At 33.7% G+C, this 22475-nt stretch overlaps 1 protein-coding gene across 4 annotated transcripts in view; it reads left to right on the forward strand.

The window, feature by feature from the left end:
* Window positions 1-22475, forward strand: part of SLIT2 (slit guidance ligand 2) — a 370015-nt gene that overhangs the window by 248322 nt on the left and 99218 nt on the right. For all 4 annotated transcript variants that reach the window (XM_025385835.1, XM_025385834.1, XM_025385836.1 and 1 more), the window contains 3 exons: window positions 12429-12500; window positions 12995-13066; window positions 20128-20199. In XM_025385835.1, the coding sequence (XP_025241620.1) occupies window positions 12429-12500; window positions 12995-13066; window positions 20128-20199 (216 nt within the window). The remainder of the gene's footprint in view (window positions 1-12428; window positions 12501-12994; window positions 13067-20127; window positions 20200-22475) is intronic.

Consider the following 22475-nt stretch of genomic DNA (forward strand, 5'->3'; position numbering starts at 1 on the left):
GATCGCGCCACTGCACTCCAGCCTGGGCGACAGAGCAAGACTCTGTCTCAAAAAAAAAATAATAAAATAACATAAAATGTGACAAAACAATGTGGACTAATGAAGAAAATATAGAAGGGAAAAAAGTAGAACGTATAACACAAGGTAAACTTTGTTAAAGGGAAAGCCGTTTGCTGCCTAGGGGTCATTCCAGCACTTTGCTGCTTTGAACTCTGCTAGTTGAAAACCTTATTCTTCAATAGATGCAATGCCTCCTGTGAGTCTGCACATGATCTAGTCTATGGCAACACAATCATTAATAGCAAATTGATTCTGACCACATCAAATCTTAAGAATTACTTACTTAGATCACCTTTTGAGGTGTACAGTTTTGAATGCGATGTGATAGATTGCTATGAAGTTGATATTTAGTTCTCTTCAATCTAGTTATAGATTTCCTGTGGCATATTGCCTTTTCAAACCATTGTATAGAAATTCCATAAATCATGGAGAATATTTAGTAAGAGCGTAAGTTATAACAATTTGGTTTGTCGTGTTTGCTTCTACATCCTCCTACCTTTACTCTTCGCTGCCTTTTTCAGGGGCTCCAGCTCCATCCATGTTGCTGGAGAGGACATGGTTTCATTCATTTTTGTGGCTGTATCTTCTTCCATGTCACATATGTTCCACATTTTCTTTATTCAATCAACCATTGATGGACACTTAGGTTAGTTCCATGACTTTGCTATTGTGAATAGTGCTACAATAAACATACGAGTGAAGGTGTCTTATATAATGGTTTCTTTTCCTTTGGGTAGATACTCAGTAGTGGGATTGATAGGTCAAATAATAGTTTTATTTTTAGTTCTTTGAGAAATCTCTGTACTGTTTTCCATAGAGGTTGACTGTTGAACTAATTTACATTCCTACCAATGGTGTATAAGCATTCCCTTTTCTCTGCATCCACACCGTTGTCTTACACATGTCAGAATAGCTGTTATTAACAATTGCTCTTATTTCTCTAATAATTAGTGATATTGAGCATTTTTTTTATGTTTGTTGGCTGCTTACAGGTCTTTTTTTGAGAAATACTTGTTCTTGTCCTTTATCCACATTTTAATGGGATTGTTTATTTTTCCTTGTTGAGTTGTTAGAGTCCCTTGTAGATTCTGGATATTAGTTCTTTGTTGTAGGCATATATTGCAAATATAATTTTAGAAGTGTCTTTTTCTGTTCGTTTCTCTTTAGATAACTACCTCCCATATATGTGTAACCTTTTTACATGCTATTTCTGCATTTGTCCCACTCAAAATTTTGAATCCTTAATTTATTAAATAATACTCAATTTTGAATCCACATATTTCAAAGTCTTCTTACTTTTCTTTTTTTGTTTTTTTTTTTCTTGAGACAGAGTATGGCTCTGTTGCCTAGGCTGGAGTGCAGTGGTGCCATCTCGGCTCACTGCAAGCTCTGCCTCCTGGGTTCACGCCATTCTCCTGCCTCAGCCTCCCACATAGCTGGGACTACAGGGGCCCGCCACCATGCCCAGCTAATTTTTTTGTATTTTTAGTAGAGACGGGGTTTCACTGTGTTAGCCAGGATGGTCTCGATCTCCTGATCTTGTGATCCGCCCACCTTGGCCTCCCAAAGTGCTGGGATTACAGGCGACACCATACCCAGCCCAAAGTCATCTGACTTTTTGTATGTAAAGATATGCAAGTTAGATCTGACCAACTTGCCTTTAGCCTATTATGTACTAGCTGATTTAAAATAATTACAAGTACTTATGAAATCAAGTATGAATTTTTAATTGGTTAGCATGTATTTAGTAATATTTCAACCAGTAGAATATTTATCATGCTATGCAATTAGTTTATTTTAATTATGCTGAATGTTAAAAAGTACAGTACACAATTTGACTAATTTTTTTACAGCACACACAGGTGAACTTGACTACTATTCAGACAATATTGATAAAATAAGTAAGGCAAATGATATCATTTTTTAAATGTAACATGGTATGAAAGAAATAGTCAATATTCTGAGTTTGCCTTGTTAAATAACAAGTAGGTTGGCAATTTCAAAGTGCAATTGTTTTCACTTTGAAAGAGGTTTCATTGTTTCATTGGGAAAATATTTTAAAACATAAACATATTCACCTTAAGGAAAATAAAGTGTAATAGAAATAGGTGTAATTCAGAAAATGTTGTAAAAGTTAAAATTTGAGCAATTCTACTTTAGTTCTTAATTTTATTAGAGCACTTCTTAACACATGGAGCACTTGTTAGCATTTCGCAGTTTTACGCACTCCTGATATTATTGCTACTTCAAATCCACATACAAATTAGCTAACCTACAATATTACTTTCGCTTCACATTTTATGTTTTTATAACTTTGTGCTTTTCAGGCAAGCTAATATGAAAACATTCTCAATATTTTATGTCTGTTAGAAATATAGATGACATAGTACTTTTTAAAAGTATCTTATATCATGCATAATAAAAACCTTCTTTATGATAAAAAATTTTTCAAAAATGTTAAATTGTTTATTTCACTTAATTCCCATGGAAACACTATGTAGGAAACTACACACCTCCTAAAGGTTAGCAAAATTCTTTTAATTTTTTTTTAGTGTAGTAAATAGTTTTGTTCATTTTTAAAATGAAAACCTGGTTTGAGATAGGAAGCTATCACTCCGATGTAGGCAATTAGAATTGCATTCTCAAATTTTCTTCTGAGATCCTCACAATAGCAGAAACTACAACTGTATCTCCTATATACTATGAAAGTACTAGTTTTTCCTCTATCAAATATAACTTGCCTAGAAATGTCATTAAATAAACTATCCTAGGATTAAACAAGTCAATATTATTTTATCTCTGATTCTGTGCTAATATATATATGGTTAGAAAAACAAAATGCAGTGATTCTTCTCTGGATTATTTTTTGTGTGAGTTTAGTAGTCATAATGTCATTGTATGCGAAATAATTTTTTATGTAAACATCATTCATTATTATTTTTATTCCCTTGTGTTTTTGGATTATATTTTCTCAAGTTTTCATATTATGATTTCATCAGATGAGCCCAGAAAAAGAGAAAATACTTTACCTTCCTACAGACATGGAGCACCTCATTATTCAGCATACAAAACAGTGTTCTCAATGCGTTTCCACAGAAGAAGCTTCTCATGTTAATTTTTTTTAGGGGGAGGGGGTTGAGGTCTCACTCTGTCACCTAGGCTGGAGTGCAGTGGCGCGATCTCGGCTCACTGCAACCTCCACCTCCAGGGCTCAAACAATCCTCCCACCTCAGCCTCCCATGTAGCTGGGACTACAGGTGCATGCCACCACACCCAGCTAATTTTTTGTCTTTTCGGTAGAGACGGGGTTTCTCCTTGTTGCCCGGGTTAGTCTTGAGCTCCTGAGCTTAAGCCATTCATCTGCCTCAACCTCTCAAAGTGCTGGGAGTACACGTGTGACCCACCACAGCCAGTAGATTCTCATGTTAATTCTTAGTTACCAGTAGCCACACTCAGTGTTCTCCTATAGCAACTTTGATAGCTCCATAGCAAAATAGTGTAAAATGAATTATGTAAAATACATTTATAGATGAAACCATGCAAGTAGTTCCACAGGCCATTATTGAGTTCACTGTTAATCATTTGAGTGTTTTCATCTTTATTTTGGTAAAATTCCTAATTGTATATGCATATTTTGAGCAGTCTCTAATTGTCATTGAAAGAATAATTGATGAGAAAGAATTCTACTATTGAAAGAATAGTAGAAAAATTATCTTCAAAAGGCTTCATATGTTCACTATGTGCAGAGAAACCATTTTCGTGAAGACTTTGTGTTCATGATAAGAAAATTCTTCATTTGTATTCATTTTTTGCAACTTATTTCTTTTTTGTACCTAATTTCCCAAAAAGTTATTTAGGTAACACACATGTTATACGTACATATACCCAAACACACACAAATGTTGTACATGTGTTTTGTTAAATTGTGTGATAACTTAAGCAGAAAACTACATAATACCTTTGTCAAAAGAAAAATGTAGAGGATGGAATCAAACTTTTGTAATATTAGTTGAGAAGTAAAAGTGAATATAACATTATAAATAAATTGGAGAAAAAGAAATATTAAAATAAGTGCAGAGATTAAAATGGTAAGGACAGACAGCAACTCCAACTGGTTTCTCTTAAAAAGTCAGACAGCAACTCCAACTGGTTTCTCTTAAAAAGTCCAAGGAATCTGATGAGTACTGTTGCAACACAAGAAGCACATGCAGAAAGGCAGCATTTTAAAAATATACTACTACATACTCAACAAGCATTTCTGAGTGCTTGCTCTGCATCAGGCATTATGGATGAAAGGGGACAGTCTCAACCTTCAAAATGTCTACAGTGCAGAGAATTGAAGCTTTACACGAACAGAATTTTAAACATGAGATAGGTAGTAAAATATATGTGCACAAAAAACAAAGAGGAAGGGCTACCTTGTTCTGCCTTAGAGAATCAAATAATCTTCAGGAATTAGGATGTGTTTTGCAGGCAGAGAACTTGAGGGCTCTTTTAGACCTAAGAAGCTGCATGTGCAAAGTCCCAGAAAAATGATAGAGTAGTGTGTTTTTGGAAAAATTAAAAATTGCAGTTGTTAGAATATAAAGTGGAAGCCAAATCTTGAAGAAGAGACTGTCCTGATGACAATAGAATACGAGGGAAATTGTATAGCAAGGTAGTAGCATGATTAGATTTCTTTGATAGGAAAATCACTCTAACATGGAATGGAGGGTGGTTTGAAAGAAAGGAGCCCACTGAGAATGAGGTTACAGCAGACTCTATAAAGGATAATGAAGGCAGGCCTAGCAGCAGATAGTGATTCCAAGAGGTGGCTCTAGTGCTCATGCAGTTGATTCCCCTAAAACTTCTATGGGAAAAAATGGAAGCCCCCTCAAATGTAAAATAAGACCCATGCAGCCTCTGACATAAGAATGAAGACATCTGGGGCATAGTCACAATGTTATTTATTCTCATAATTAGTAAAAGTGTCATTGGTATTTTAGCAATTATGTTATAGATTGATGGTTAATCAGCTGGAATGACAGGTGAAAAATTACATAGTTCGTACTTTACTAGTGATCAGCATTATTTAAACTTTAGGAAAAAGATGATATATAATGTGGAGAATAACTCAGTGCAGGGGTGGAGAATAATGAGAACTACTCTCTGCTTGTTGAATAATACTGTTAAACAAGTGGTACAGAAAGATGATTTTTGTAATTTTTTAAAACTAAAATGATTAGCAAGCAGGAGAGTTAGCTCAGTGTCTAACTCATAGTGTCTACAAATTTTTTGTTATTAATGAGAAATAAAACAACAGAACCTCTAAGTGTTTTTCTTTCTTGGGTTGATTTAAAAATATATATATGAAAACATAATGATAGTGACATATTCTCTCCCCCTGAAATCTCTGGGCCATGTGCCTAAGCCCATTTTTCTCCTCTGAGTCTACACCATTTGGTTGCATCTATTGAGTGTATCTTTGTATTTGAATATGTGTCCTTGTGAATACATGCATGAAAATTTTAGCACTCATTCAGAAGGTGCACACACAGATATTTTTGTCTTGCTTTAAATGCTGAAAGACCAAATGGAAAATGAGGCATTTCTCTCCTATAAAAACACCAATTGAATTTTCACTTGGGGGAATCTATCTTAGAATGACATCACAAAAATGTAAAATAAAATTTAAAAATGAATACTTTTGAGGAACAAGGAATCCCAAGACAGAAAATGACAAGAACCAATTAGTATGGACACAATCCTAAGGCAAAACTTCTAGCTGTATGCAAAATATGTCACTCTAGAGGCCAATATTCACTAAGCTGCTGAAGATGTTTATTAAATTTGCAAAGTTCTGGAGACTGCAATTACAAAACAAATAATACTATAGGCTAAAATATGTTGGATCATTTTATGTGGAAATATATGAAAGATTTTAATGACATGATTTACTGCTAAAGCTGGAAGTAACATTCCAAAAATAGAAAGTACTTACTTTACGATTATATGTAATAGGCGTGATAATCCTTAACATCAAAGAAAAGGAATGTCATCTTCCTCCTTTTCAAATGATGGGCCAATCTTACCTATGAGGAGAATGTATTGGCTACAGCGGACAATTTAAGATTCAGAAGCTACAGTCATTCTGCCTCCCCTCCCCTTACCCCATTAAGACTATGCGCTGTTCTATGGCAGCTGCTTTTGCCATTTACGTTAAAAGCAGATGGAGAAAATGCAAAGAACTGTCAGTTTTATGGCCATGTATAATCAGCATCTGGGCTGTATGTTACAGACACAATCAATCCAAAGACATATTTTACTGGGTATTATGAAAACTTTTTGTGTTTCTAAGGCAGTCCCCAAATTACAGATAGTGCTATATTTTAATCCTGTTGATCACAGAGATTGCAGCCAGTTACATCTTTTCAGCTTCAATGTGAATGATGTATGTGTGTATGTGTTTCATATACAGTTACTGAGTTATCTGCAAAATTGTACTGCTAATTTGTTTAAGAGCATGATTCGGGACCATATATATTTATTTCACACTAGAAATAAAATAATGTGAGATTTATCTATACATTTATATAATTATTTATATAATGTATGTGTGGGGGGGTGTGGGTGTGTGTGGGGGGTTGTGAGGTTACAGTAGTCCCCTCTCTTCCACACTTTTGCTCTCCATGGTTTCGGTTACCCATGGTCAACCACAGTCTGAAAATATTAACGTATTTTGAGAGAGAGCGACCACATTCACATAACTTTTATTATAGCATGTTGTATTAATTGTTGTATTTTATTATTGATTGTTGTTAATCTCTTTAATTAAACTTGATCATAGGCATGTGTGTATAGAAAAATAAACAGTGTATATAGGGTTCTGTACAATCTGCAGTTTCAGACATTCAGGGGGTCTTGGAATGTATCCCCTGTGGGTAAGGGGAAACTATAGTATATGCTGTAAACTTTTAATTCTTTAATATATTGTGCTGCATATTATATTTTTGATTGCATATATATACATATTTTTATTATTTCACTATTTTTGTATAAGAAAGAAAATACCATATATTTTTTCTACATCTCGTGTAATTCTTAGAAAACATTTATGGTAAGTTCTATTCTCCCCATTTTTCAGGAAGAGAAACTGAGACACAGAGAAAGAAAATAGCTTTTATAAGGTCCAGACAGCTAATCAGCTGCAGATCCAGGATTTAGTCCATGTCTATATAAGTGCAAAACTCATATTTTTAATCGCTAAATGACACACCTTGAAAAATTCTATGTATGTCTATAAAGTGTAGACATATCTCTTGAGGGCTATTGAAGATTTGGCATGTGGATGTTATTTTATATAGTTTGTCAAAATAACACAATTTTAAAACATTGAAAATAATGTCTAAGAATTGAATGCTAGAGAGCTGAAAGTGTCATTTAAAGTGCTAATACTGTTTAATGTCTTATAAATGTCTTTAGAACTATTTTTTAATTGCCCCGTCATACACACTGCATGTTGTATACTCTACTGATGTAAGATCTGCTCATCGATAACCATTAGTGTGTGTTACAGAGCCCATCAGTCCACAAGGGGCAGAATCAGACTTCATTGGACTAAAAGATGGCTGCACATAATTGACATGTTCTAAGAGTCTTGTGTATTAAAGCAGAGGGATATTTCATGATTTTTTGTTTTCTATAATTTTTGAAATAGGCACCAGAAAGTGTTATATATTGTTTGTAGTTCATTCTTTAGGAACTTTAAAGGCGTGAAGACATGTATAATGAGGTAGCAGTAATTAGAGAGCAAGAGAAAAAATTGTAGAAGTGGAAACAGAATGGGAAGAAGTCTTTTATTGGATAAACATACTTTTGAGTTATTTTTAATGGTGTAGTTAGAAAACTGTCTTCATCTTCTCATATATTGAGCATGTAACTAAAATTTCCTTCTACATTTGAAAGAGTAGTAACAGCCATTGCTTTGGTTCCATGTATGTATGTATGTAAACACACAAACACGTACAGTGATAAGATGCTATGCAATCATTTCCATAAATTATGTGGAGAAAAAGGTGTTGGCTCCTCTTACATGGAAAAGTCTTTCTTGTAGTATGTGATTTACAGTACTTTCCTCCCCTAATCACTTTCTAAATCTATTTTTACTTTGAAACTCATGATACTGAATTTTCTCTGAAGGACTGGCATTTGAAAATCTCTTAATTATGGTGGATTTTATCCATGGCATGAAAATATATCTTAGCCATTATACTATCTATTTTTGTAATCCTGGAATGTTTTTAATTAGGTTCTTTGTGGAACAATGGATTCAGATTTGCACTCTATAAAATTCAGCAGCTTCTATGCTATTAAAGCACAGATTACAGGACAGCAATGCTAGAAAATGTAAATTTTATTTGCCCTTTCTTTTTACCTCAACCTGAAAACTTTAGTATTTCACTTCTTTATTTTTTATGATGTAAGTATGTTTTCTTCTTTTTGTAAGACAAAGGACATCATTTGAGATGTGTGTTGGTTTTAGTTTATCAAATATATTCTAAAGTTCTTACAATGAAAAGGACAAACTCTTTATTCTAAAGACCCAAACATTTGCAATAAGTACAAATTAGTTTATTGTTTGTCCACTAAGGAAGAGACAACAGGCATTTTGTAATATATTACAATTTATTGTTTGACATCTGTCCATGGTAGGATATTTTCCTGCTTGAGAATCTGTCCCTCTGAATGACGGATGCAATTATGTTTTGCCTTAATGAACTGCTGAGACAGTGCAGTAAAAACCAATTCGCTGCTGAGTCAGTGTAAATAACAATGTAAACTGTGTATCAAATACTTTTTTTTGGAACAAGATTGAAAATAGATAAATGAATAAAAGTAAACAAATCCATGGTACATGTCATCGTACAACTTTCTGTTGTACATGTAAATGCAATAGTTTGCAATGTGAAGATCAAGTCCTTGGTACATTGCAATAACGGATGATTCACACAGCATCACTCAAATGTGTCCAAAGTATTATTTTTGCATATAAAAATATAATGCCATTTTATCGTGACTCCTCTTTGTTTTATAACTTTTTGAGTATGCATTTTCAAAAAACAAAGGCCTTATTTATTGTATAATTTGGGGTTTTTTTGCTTTCAATCAGTGAAATTAGTTGTAGATTAATTACAGAAATTATCATAACATATATTTGAGTGTCATTAGAAAAATTAGTGATCATTACAATTATTCTAGTTTGAGACTTTAAAATAATAAATGAATTTTAACATTTCCAAGGAATATCTTCAATTATATCAAATTATAGAATTAGTTTGGCCACATTTGTGAGCTCAGGCTATTGACATTTCAGAAGTCTCTACGCTGAATATAGCATTTAAAAAAGACTTATATTGGAGAAATTTGTTTTGAAATCTAACTGGAAAATAAGATTATTTATCAATAAAACTTTCACAAATGTATGAACATCTCTGCTTTTTTATTATCATTGAATTCCAGTCATAAAGCATAATATTTTGGACAGAGTAGACATTAAATATTTATAGGGTGAATGAACTAATTAATGATTATTGGTTTCTTTAGATTGTTTTCAAGAACCTGAAATCATATCTATGAAAAGTAGTGTATGAACTAGCTTTGCATTACTATTAAAAGAAATCTACTAGTCGCTAAGAATTATTATTTTTTTCTCATCATATCACTATGTTATTGTGAGCAAATCTTTAACACATTGAAATAATATTTAACTGGCCAGGATATGAAGTCTTCTAACCAATCAATAATATTCCATCTGTAGCTCGTTTTCTCTGTATATTTATTGATTACATTTTAAGCTTAAAATTCTACTATAAGAACGAATAAAGGCCAAAAAGAATTTCTCTTAACTGTCAATCAAAACATTCTAATCAATAAAGTAACAAGCAAATGATTTACATGTCCTTTACTCTATTTAGAGCTTTTGAAAAAAAACTCCCTTTCTTACAACCTAGATAAATAATACAGATGACAAACTCATATTTCCATCATACAGTTTATTTACTGTCTTCTGGAGTAAATCTGCCCATTAGGAGCCAAGAACCCAGTGAGCAGGGATATGTGAAAACGAATAGAATACAGTGAAGTAAGAGCAGAGGAGTTAAGATGGTGTCCTTGGGTATATAGGAAAAGGCGCAACTCATTATACCTTAGAAAATAAGGAAAGGATTTAAAAGGAGGCCATGTTTTCGCTGTCTTAAAATAACTAAGCATTATTAATATCAATACTAGTATAAAAGTATCACTAACATACATGTCCAATAATAAGAAAGAATTGAGGAAATAGGATACGTTTCGACAATGGAATATTATGAAGGCATTAAAAGTAATGTCTTCCAAAATGTTTAATGATACAGCAGTACATGTGTGATATGAGGTTGGATGTAAAGACAATACACGCAATTTTATTTGCAGTAATACCTCAGTTACATAAAACACACTCAAAATTCTGTATGCAGTAATACCTCAGTTATATAAAATAAATATGCAAGCAAAAAAACGCTAAAGTAAAACTCACTGATCTGAGTGATGCATTACGGATTTAGTTTTTAACCATATTTTTTACATTTTCCAAGTACAGTAAGCACCAAGGAGATAGAGTGTCTCATCAAAGCAAAAAAAGATTGTTAGTAATATCAAATGTTACAGTGAGTTCAAGAGCAATGAAAACTGAGGAAACCCGTTGAATGGTGAAATAAAGAGGTCAGAGAAGGAACCCTGATGCTGTTGAAGAAAAACCGTAGCACTGTGAGAAGGGCTTTAAAATCAGAAAAGACCAAAATTTTGGCAATTTGATTTAATGTCCTAGGGATAATTTGTTTGTTTTGATTTTATTTTCATTAAATGTTGTGTGTATGTGTGTGTGTGCGTGTGTGTGTGTGTATGTGTTAAAGTATTACCAACATTCAATAAAAATGAATTAATGTATATGACACATATATGGTATGTTTTCATGATATTTATTCATATTTAAATATATACACACATATATATATATTTATATAATATATATATGCATATATTTTTTCAAATCCAGGCAGGAAAGTGGAACTCATGCTAGGTGAGGTTTATTTTCCTGTTGAAAATGAACTCTATTTTTCTGTTGAAAAACAGAGGGATTTAATATAGAGAATGGACTAAACAATTGCAGGAAGATAACAGGGAAAAAACTGCTACCACCCCAGGGCTATAAAGACAGAAGAAGCTGGTATTTTACAAAATTAGAAGGTGGCACCAGCAGAAAGTAAAATTAGGAAGGAGACGAGACCACTTCTGTAGACATCCCCTGAGACAGAGAAAGGAAGACATACCCCAGCTTCTCCTCTCCGCCAACCCTTCACCACCCTACCAGTGTCTGTCACTGGCAAATCTCACAGCAGCCTGCTGGCAAGTGAGCCTGGGATATATGGTTCACTGGAGTCAGCTCTCTGGGACACAGAGCAGAATAGAGGCGAAGGGCATGGGAAATGATCATAATGATGTTTCTTTGGAGAGAAAGGAGGCTGAGAAGCAACATTTTTTTGATAGACTAAAATATGTACCAAAGACTTCATGAAATCTACTGATTTGTGCGTTGATTCATAACTAGGTGGGTAAAATCTTGTCTTTCTCTGTTAGCAGGACCATAGAGTAGATGATATCAGAGTTATTTTCAACTCTGTGATTTTAGTATACCATAAAAATACTTCAGTGGTGCTCAAATGCACTTCGCTGCAGTGGATTTTATGTGAAATATTCACAAAATGAATCCACAGAGCCTAGACTGTCTTACTGAAAGTATCTGTAGCATATATGGATTTATAATTTAACATTTTGCCTCATAAGAAGCTTCAAAATTAATTTTGTGAGTAGAAAATGATTTTTTTAACCTATAATACACTTTCTGTAGAGGAAATAAAAGTTTTATAAAATTTAATATTCAACAGTAATTTTCTTTGTGGAAGAGTTATGATTGTATCTAAAATATATAATAGATTTATTCAGTATTTCTACCTATTTCTCCAATTTATATTAAGGTAATTAAAATGTACTCCTAAGTTAGTTTCTTAAAGGTATTATTTCTTTTGTACAAAGTCCAGACTTAAATATTGATGGATATGTAGTACTTAAAAATCTGAATATTTTAATTATTTTTATAATTGCCTTGTTTTTAATCCCAATTTGCTTCACATTTAGGGACAGAAAAATTAAATTTAGTGCTTATTTTTCAGGAAAAAAATATATCAGTCATGAAGAACATCAATTTTACTTCTTGACATCAGTCCTGAGCTTGAATTAAACATGTCTGAAGGCTCACGTCTCCATTTAAAAAGTTGAATTTTTTTTCATTGCAGACGTTTGGAACAGAACACAATCAAAGTCATCCCTCCTGGAGCTTTCTCACCATATAAAAAGCTTAGAAGAATGTGAGTGAACAATATTCTACAATATATGTAATTTTAAAAATTAGACAGGTCATGGGACCATGCAAAGAAACCTAAGTATGAGTATATCAGTGTTTGACAGCTTAAATATTAAGTGATGTGACTGTCTGATTACTAGCTCTGTAATAATATTTTAATCTTAATATCTAAACTATGTAATTTTAAAGGTCTCTGTAATTTAGCATATTGATTCACACAAATGTGAATGTTTATGGTCAATATATTTTGCAAATATATTCAGGTGTTCTATTGTCAAAAATAAGACATGGCATCTTATATGGGAAAATAGACAATGGTTATTTTTTAAAGCATGATTTCTTTTTTAAATTTCGGATCCCTCAGATGTTAAGTGTTGCACATTTTGTACATGTATTGATGAGTACAAAACCAACATTTAAAAGCCATACGTAGCTATTTCCACAGTAAATCTCACTGACATTCGATTGAATGTAACCTAACCCTATTTCTAATCTTAGCGACCTGAGCAATAATCAGATCTCTGAACTTGCACCAGATGCTTTCCAAGGACTACGCTCTCTGAATTCACTGTAAGTATTCACTGGGTCACTGAAGGAAAACAGAAAACCACAGCAAAGAGTGGCTACCTTTTTTAAATTGGGGTTTAAAAATACTCTTAGGGGTTTATTGTGAATAATGAATTATTAATAATGTTAATTATTATTAATCATTACTGGATCCCATTATTTTTATGGAGGACTGCTACCTGTCACTAAAATTCACCAGTTTGATCATTTTGCTGTTAGGAGAGCAAGAGTCAGATCCCCTTTTTGACCATTTTTTTATTTCTAAAAGAAAAAGAAAATATTTATTTTGGAAAGCATATAGCTAGTATCTAGGGACAATATCAGTCTCCTTTGAAATGCTAGACAAAGTCTTGCTGAGAACACTTGAAGATGACCACTGAGAGGAAACCTCGACTCTTTTTCATCACCTTAATGCTATCCTAAAAGAATAAGCTTTTAATCTCTCAAAGAACAAAGATTTTAAAATATGACAGCTTTTTAATGTCAAGAGAACCTTCAGAAAGATAACTATGTAAATTAAAGAAGTTTAAATATATAGAAGCTGTTATTAATATTACTTCACACTTGTAAAAAAAATCTTCAAAAGTCCACCAAGTAACCTTTAGATCAGATTTTAAAATTCAAAAGTGGAAGCTGGCACATTTTTATTTTTTAAGAGCTGATACTCAGAGAAAGGTTCTTATTGATGTCAATTCCTGCCGAAATCTTTCAGATTTCAGAGGTCAGGGGTAGCCAGTGAGAATGCCGAGATACACACGTGCGAGACCCAGATAAACCCCTGGAGTTTGTGGAACAAATTGCTGGCACGCTTTCCAAGGGGAGAACTAGATCGAAGTGCTCATCTGGGCACATGAGTGTTCAGATTGCTATGTTAGTCTGTTAAAAAAAAAAAAAAAAAAAAAAAAAAAACTACAATTTTATTTTTAAAAAGGAAAATGGAAAACTGTTGCTTAAGTGGCAGTATCCGCTTGGGTTCACTTTTGCTTTTTTTGTCTTGGAGGGTTTTGACTAGAAGAAGCACAAGATTAAAGGAACAATTGTTGGCAGAAAATATAGAGTGTAGTCATGTATTGCTCTCAGGCTATACTGTCAGGTTCTAAAATAACTAGGTTCAATGTAAAACTCAGATCACCCAGTCAGATTGTCCGTAAAGTACTGTTAGCACCATTCTGAACAGTAATACTATCCAGAATAAACATTGACAACCTCCCCATCATACAGAAGGACAAAAGGCAAATCAGCATATCAGTTCCTGATTCTCCACAACTTTGGTCCTCAAAGATAACCATTATATGTCAAGAAGAAGAGAAATCAGTGGGAAATTCTTATTTATATCAGCTTGCTTGCAGAGTTTGATAGTAAGCTCTTGCCTTAATAGTGTTAATTGACACTTCTGTGGTTGTAAGAATTAAAAGAAAATATATAAAGATATTTAAAAGTAAATTATAAATAGAACAGCTTATTATAATTTGTTACTTCTCTCAATAAATTACATTATGTTTGTTGATAAGCAGGTTCCTGTAATTAATGATGATAAATTATGTAATCTAATAAACAATAAAATAGTGTGTTGTCACTCTTTTTGCTATTTGCTAACACATATAAAATAACATGATTGCTACATTGAAATCTAAGGCCTCGTGGTGAGAGCACTCACATACCCAGTTGTCTTAGAAGGCTGTAGAAAAGCTTTATCTTTACTTGAGGATAAAGTAAACTGCAGTTAAGTGAGGGAGTTAAGTCACTGGGGTTTTTCCAGTTCAAAATGTAGCAATACGTGGAAGATTACAAACTGTTTGCCGAAAGTGGAATACCTGCATAATACTGTAAAACCGATAAACTGGAAGAGAATCAAATAACTGAGTTATTTTAGAGAAAGCCCACGTGTCACCACACATATTATTTTCCTCGTCATGTTCACAGTTTGAGTTCACTTTCCAAAGATTAAGTTATTTTCCCCTCCTTAAAATATATAACTACACATATTTGCAATATTTCTCTTCTTCATTGATCCACAGTTAATATGTTCAAAAGAAATGTATTGGGCCCGATTATGTACCAGGCCCTAGTAGAGGGTCTAGAGATGCAGAGTGCCCAGAATACAAAAATCCCTGCTTCATGGAGGAGACCAATGATAAACTGGCAAATGTATAGTATACATAAAATTTACCTATATTTATAGTATTACATCTATCTGTGGATGAAAATGCTATGAATAAAAATAAAGACAGAACAAGGGATAAGGAATGTTGTGGTTGGGGGGAAGCTAAAACCTTAAATAGGATGATCAATAAAGACCTGAAGAGTGAACTGTGTAGATAGTACAGATATATAGAGGAAAGGCATTCAAGACAGAGGGAACAGTTAAATACTAAGGACCTTTAGCAGGAGTATGCTAGATGTTTCAAGAATTAGCAAAAAATATCACTGCGACTGGAGAGTAGTGGGTGCTTGAAACTGAAGTAATGAAGAGAATGCAATTGTAACTACAGGTCTGGGACACTATAATTAGGGTGGGGGAGGAAAGCCAGTGAAAGCTAAATTTCCAGAAAAGAATTGTGCTGGAGATCATGATAGTGACCAGGAGTTAAAACCTTCCAGAAGGGAGCAGAGTACTTGGGAGTATGTAGTTGCAACACCTCTCTTTATTTAAATAAAAATTTTGCTTACAAGTTTCACTTACACCTGATACTTTAATACCATGCCTTTCTAGAACTGTACTCAAGAATATAGACAGATTAATTTAATCACTGCATTTGCTAAATGCATGAAAATATTTGAAGGTGATATGATGCCAAGCACCTCTATTGCATTCTACTTAAAAAATAAAAATTTCAGCCAGGCGTGGTGGCTCACACCTGTAATCCCAACACTTTGGGAGGCCTAGGCAGGCAGATCAGTTGAGGTGAGAAGTTCAAAACCAGCCTGGCCAACATGGTGAAACCCCATCTCTACTGAAAATACAAAAATTAGCCAAACGTGGTGGTGCACGCCTGTAATCCCAGCTACTCAGGAGGCTGAAGTACAAGAATCGCTTGAACCCAGGAGGCGGAGGTTGTAGTGAGCCGCGATTGCACCACTGCACTCCAGCCTGGGTGACAAAGTGAGTCTCTGTCTCAAATAAATAAATAAATAAATAAATAAATAAATAAAAATTTCAAGTTATGTAATCACCAAAATTGCATCTCTTAGACACAAGTGGACTTGATTTACCTAATGTTTTTTATGTCCTCTCCTACGAAGAAATCCTATAACTTTTAATTAACATTATTATTTATTTTTATTATGTATTATGTAAAATTATAATGTTATATTAATATATTGTTACATAGTATAATATGCAATATATTAACGAAACAAAAACCAAACATCATGTCATTTTATCTTCAGGGATTTTAAAATTTCTTTCAATGTGACATCAACAAGATTTTTATAATATTTAGTAATAATGTCTTAAGAATTCAGCATACTAGTGTTTTTAGCATTGTCTGTAAACAGTTTTTATTGTTTTCTGCTTATTACTTGGAAACGTCCTTCTATAGTAACAAAACATTGTATCAATGTAGCATACTGCTAAGCATATCACCTTTAGGACACTAGGTGGCTATGTCCAAATCCTGGCTCTAGTACTTAATAGTTAGAGGCTGAGCTAGTTACTAAATTCCCTGGGTATTAGTTCTTCCATCTCCAAAATGAGGATAAAGTTATAGAGTAAACATCAAGAGATAATAGGTATGGCCATGGCAAATTCATCTCTTGATACAAAGCAATTTGTATGTTTCTGGATCTCAGTTATTTCAGAGAATCTTTCTTTATGCCCAAGGTCCTCAATGTATGATTTTTCTCTTTTCCCATTTTCTTCATTAGCCCTTTGTAAACTATTTTAATTCATTTACTCTAATTTCCTTATTTCTTGAACTAGCTCCCAAATTCCACAGGGGTCTACAGTAGAAGACTTGAACGCTGTACTTAGATTTCTGGCAACCTTTTCCTAAATTGCTGTTAAGTTTCCTGCCCAGTATCTTGCATTTTACTACAGGTTTTCAATGAAAATTAAAAGGTAGCACCTCTCTTTTGTCCTCTGCTTTATCTTTACTGAACTCTTATAAAAATCACTTCGAGTTATAACTTTCAAATGTATACGTTTTAAAAATTTTGTAAGTATAATTTCCCTGACATTTTTTTGAATAATAAAGCCTCTGCCCATGACACTTTTTTCATGATAGTCATCTTATAGGTTGCTATTTTGGACTTTTTTTTCTCTTCAGTAGGAGTTGTCTTCTGCCAGCTTTCTTTTTTGAGACAGAGGGTCACACTCTCACCCAGGCTGCAGTGCAGGGGCGCGATCTCGGCTCACTGCAACCTCTGCCTCCCAGGTTCAACCGATTCTCCTGCCTCAGCCTCCCGAGTAGCTGGGATTGCAGGCGCCTGCCACCACACCCAGCTAATTTTTTGTGTTTTTAGTAGAGACAGGGTTTCACTGTGTTGGCCAGGCTGGTCTCGAACTCCTGACCTGGTGATCCGGCCCCCTTGGCCTCCCAAAGTGTTGGGACTACAGGCATGAGCCACTGCGCCTGGCCTCCGCCGGCTTTCAACAAGAGCAGGAGAGCTCAAATGCTGGTCACCAGCTATTGCTGCCTCTTACTGTCCTCATGCTGAAACTCACAAGGGCTAAACTGTGTTTAACATTCTTGGCCTTCCTTATAGCAGCAGGTACAAGAACTGCCTTAAAATTTCCCTATTGTTCCAAAAGACTAGTCAAAAAAAATCTCTATCAGAGTATTTGTATGTTGTACACATATAATAGTACATATGTATATACTGTCTATGTGGTATGCTGAACATAAGTCATGTATACACTGTAGAGAAGATACTCAATTAGTCATTCTTGGTATTTGGGTGATATTATCCACATCCCTCATGTATTGATTTTCTTTTCAGCTGATTGCACTTTTGTCTTTCAATTTCTTTAAAACATTTCTTTTCCTCCAACAGTGTAGGACAAATTCTCACTGGCCTTCTCTTAGTTTATATCTTTATGTGATGATATTTCTTTCCCTCATTTTTATAGATTTTGGCCCTATTTCCTGGGCTGTCATCCAACTTCTCTATCCTGGTCTTTGGATTTTTTATATTTTAACTTATTTTCCTTGCTGTCATTTTGATCTCATTGCTATGTAAAATACTGTACCCAGCCCTAGTCCTGCTAAACCTTTTTGGAGAAATGTCATTCCCATCACATTGAATATTTCTTTATTATTCTTATGGTTAATACTCCATACAGCAATAATACCTATACGGATAGATTTCCTACATCCTAGTGTAATTTTCTCCTTTTTTGCTGTTTACCCACTTTGTCTCATTACAATAGCATCTGTTACTTTTTAACATGGTCTTAAGGAAAACAATGATTTATTGGAAAAAATAATTCTACAATATAAATACGATGCATCTCCTAGCTTGTTCTCCTTTCTTGCTATTTGGGCCAACCTTCAAAGCAAAAGTCTCAAGTGAACAACCTACTAAATTGTCTACCCCTTGATCCTCATGCAGGTTCTCCACAATTTGTACACATCTTTGTTCCTTTCTAAATTGCGGTGGATTCACAATATCAGACTCTTTGACTATTCAAAATTACTCTTTTGGATTTCCCTTTGAAGCCATATCTTCTTTATCTCAGTCATATCAGTGTCTGAGACATGGGCAGATGATGGGCATTCAAAAATGACTATTGAATTGAGCACCAAACTTAGAATCTGGCTACGTTACTGGCATGTAATAAGTGCACAATCTCTATTGCTGAGTGAATGAATTGAATGATATTGAATTGAACATCCCAAATTGGTGCCATCTTAATCTACTCATTTGTGTTTCCTAATGCCCTCTCTTCCGTTAATCTTGACCTCAAAATATATATCTATTCATGCTTTACCTTTTCTGATTCCCTTTCTGCCTCGTTCTGGACAATATAGAATCCTCTCTTTTGTTCTTTGATTTTTAAAATGGTTTATTTTCTAATTGATTTACTTTTCTAAAGAAATCTACGTTTTCTATAAACAAAATTTCATGTTCTGTTTTATAGTTATATCATGGAATCTAAAGAGACGAATGGAATATCTCTTTACACTATAATAGCACCCAGCTTTATTTATTCCTTTGAGGATTTTCTTCACGTTTTATAATATACTTTACCTCTCTGTGACATTTTGAAAAAGGAACAGCTTTTCTCTCACATATTCATTTCTCTTGTATTATTATTTTCTTCCTTTTCAAAAAGAGATTATATACTGCTGCCAAACATATCAATTATTTAGATTCTCATTTCAGCTTTTTCTTTATATGTTATGGCAACCATTTGTTTATTTCCCAAAAGAATATCTCTCTGATCTTTGAAAATAATATATGCTTATTTTAGAGATATATTAAAATACACAAAAATATGTAATGTAAATTCAAATCACCTCTGGATGGCAAATCATCTGCCATCTAAATATGTTTCCCTTTTATTTTGTGCATATATGTATATATTTTTTAAACAAAATTAACATAATACTTTAACATGCTTCTTTTTTACTTAATGTTGTATGTATCATGAGGACTTTTATGTCACTACGTACTCTTCTATTCTTGATTCTACACTTAGCATTCTTCTTTGTTATATATGGTGTGCTCTTATTACATATGAACTGTGTATGTGTGTGAGTAGAAAAACAACTTAAAAGGAAACATTTCTATGAAAAGGCAATGCAGGTGGAAATTGTGTGTGTGTGTGTGTGTGTGTATGTGTATATATATATATATATATATATATATATATATAGAGAGAGAGAGAGAGAGAGAGAGAGTTCTTTATTTTTTTGTTTTCCAAATGTCCTACAGTAAGCATCTATCTGATCTGCAATCAGGCAAAAGACATTTGTAAATGAAGTTTGTTTACTCAGCTGTAACTTTTATGATGTATTGATTGCCTACTAACTTCCTCTATGCCTGAGTAAATATGTATTAGATGAATTTGTTATGCAGGTTCGGTGTCTAATTTTTTTCATTTAAAACATTTTTTTCAGTGTCCTCTATGGAAATAAAATCACAGAACTCCCCAAGAGTTTATTTGAAGGGCTGTTTTCCTTACAGCTCCTGTAAGTATTTGATTGTTTTCCATCTCTCGAGCCTAATAATATATATTAGCCGGTTTGTTATCTCATATTTTTATGGAGGCTTTGGAAAAATTTGACTCAAAATGATACAGTTTAACAAAATAGAAAAGATTAGCCTAGCCAAGCTAACATTCTTGATTATTTACTTGAAGACACTACTTTTTGGAGTAGTCCCCAAACCATTTTCTCTACACTATCATGAATGTATGCATTCTGGCTGCTCTATCATTTAAAGCTTCTACAATCCCTGTCCTTGTGAAACATCTCTGTTTTAACTTAACCAGTAGCTGGAACCGAGAAAGATATGGTGATATACTCAACAACCTTTGTCCAAAGAATCTGCAGGAGCCACAGTATTGCAATAACTTCCTCAAACACAGATGGTGTGCGGTGAGCTGTAACACACGGTAGTCTTCAGACTAACCTTTAGAGAGAGAATTACCTGTAAATCAAAGACCACTCTGATTAGACAATAGATACTGCTCATTTGTCTCAAAAGAAGCACTTACCATACATATTTGCAAAAAGCAGATTTAACACCATGTGTTTTAATGCATGCCCATATGAAAAGTAAAGTTGGAAAAAATATGCAAATATTAAAACTTGGTAATCATCAAATTCTATTCGTATCATCAAACAGACGACCTCATTTGGGGCACACACTGGCCTAGATGCTTTAGATACAAAGATAATTGTGTTGTAATTTTTTTCTTAGTAAATCTCCCTTAAAATTCTTATGTATACAGTGTTATTTTCCCTCTGGAGTATATTTATTTCTTGGCATTTATTTGGTAACTATTTATTCCTAATCCCACAGTCTTCATATATATATGTGCATATATATTATATATATTATATATATTATATGTAATATGTATTATATACTTATATATAACATATATTATATATATAATTCCTGAATTGATAAACTTATATTCTTAATTACATCCTATTATCCATGTCTTAAACTTTTTCACCATTATGCAGAAATGTATTTTACATTCCATCCCAGCACGCACACATACAAACAAATGAAACAAAATGTTAACAAAACAATAATGAACCTTATTATGTGTAGTGCTCTCCTTTCTGTTCACCCCCCGCCCCAATTCTCTCTTTATTTTCTCAGTGCTACATAACCCAGTAAATTTATTTTACAATAGACCAATGAGTTATGACAAATACTGATTTCGTTACTTAATGACTTTATTTGGGTTTCAAATTTTTCTAAGCTTCGCATTTCCATTATTAAATATTGTTACTAATTTGATAAAATTATGCTATTCACAGTCCAGATGTCTGTACGCATTGTAGATATCGCTTGATGCTGTAACCAAGTATTGCCTACTTGTGACTAACCTCTCTGCCATTCTTCCACATTTCCCTAGAATTACTCTCTGTGCCAGTTATTCACAGTCACTCTTACTATCACTGACCTATCTACTACCAATATATAAAATGTCACCTTCTTTTTCTTTCCATGCACACTTATTGGTGGCTGATGTAACACACATGCTAATAAAATATGGAGATCTATATAGATAAACCTTCTAAAGCCATCTTTATAAAGTTTCATTTCTACACTAAGGCTCATTCTTAAGCCTGCCAGAGCGAAAGAATGACATGATTATCTCTTTACAGCTGACTGAGAACCTGGTAAAGTTAAGTGTCTTAGTTTTGGTTGGTCAGATATTAGAGAGAAGAGTCAGGGAAATAAAAGAAACAAAACAGATTGTTGTTTAATATTTATTTACTATTCCTTGGGCCACACTGAGTTAAAGTGAGTACAAACTGCATAGATGCAAGATGATGCAACACGACATCTTTCAGTTTCTTCAGGCTCCACACAATTTCATTGTCCTTGTTTGCTCTCTAACTGCTTTTTTCAATTAGATTATTAATTAAAGAACAGGTCAGCATTACTCTCCTCCCAGGGTGGAGAGGTATGGAGTTCAGCAGCCCCTGTCACCCACCATTTCTTGAAGGCTTTTAAGAAAGTATTACATATACCAGAGGGAAGATGAAAACTTCAGCTCCTGACGGGGAATCAAAGAGCACAGCCAATTGAATCACCGTGAGAAAGTCATCACTTTGCATGTTGCTGATGTAGCACCTTTAAAAAAATCAAGTAAAACGGAAATACCCCATGTTAACACAGAGATCGTTTTATTGTCAAAGGAGAAAATATTTTTAGTATGTTAGATAAGGAGGCATAGCTAAACCACATGACACATATTTTTTGAGCTGTTACGTATTTG

Source organism: Theropithecus gelada, chromosome 5 (assembly GCF_003255815.1).
Source record: "Theropithecus gelada isolate Dixy chromosome 5, Tgel_1.0, whole genome shotgun sequence".
Taxonomy (NCBI): Eukaryota; Metazoa; Chordata; class Mammalia; order Primates; family Cercopithecidae; genus Theropithecus; species Theropithecus gelada.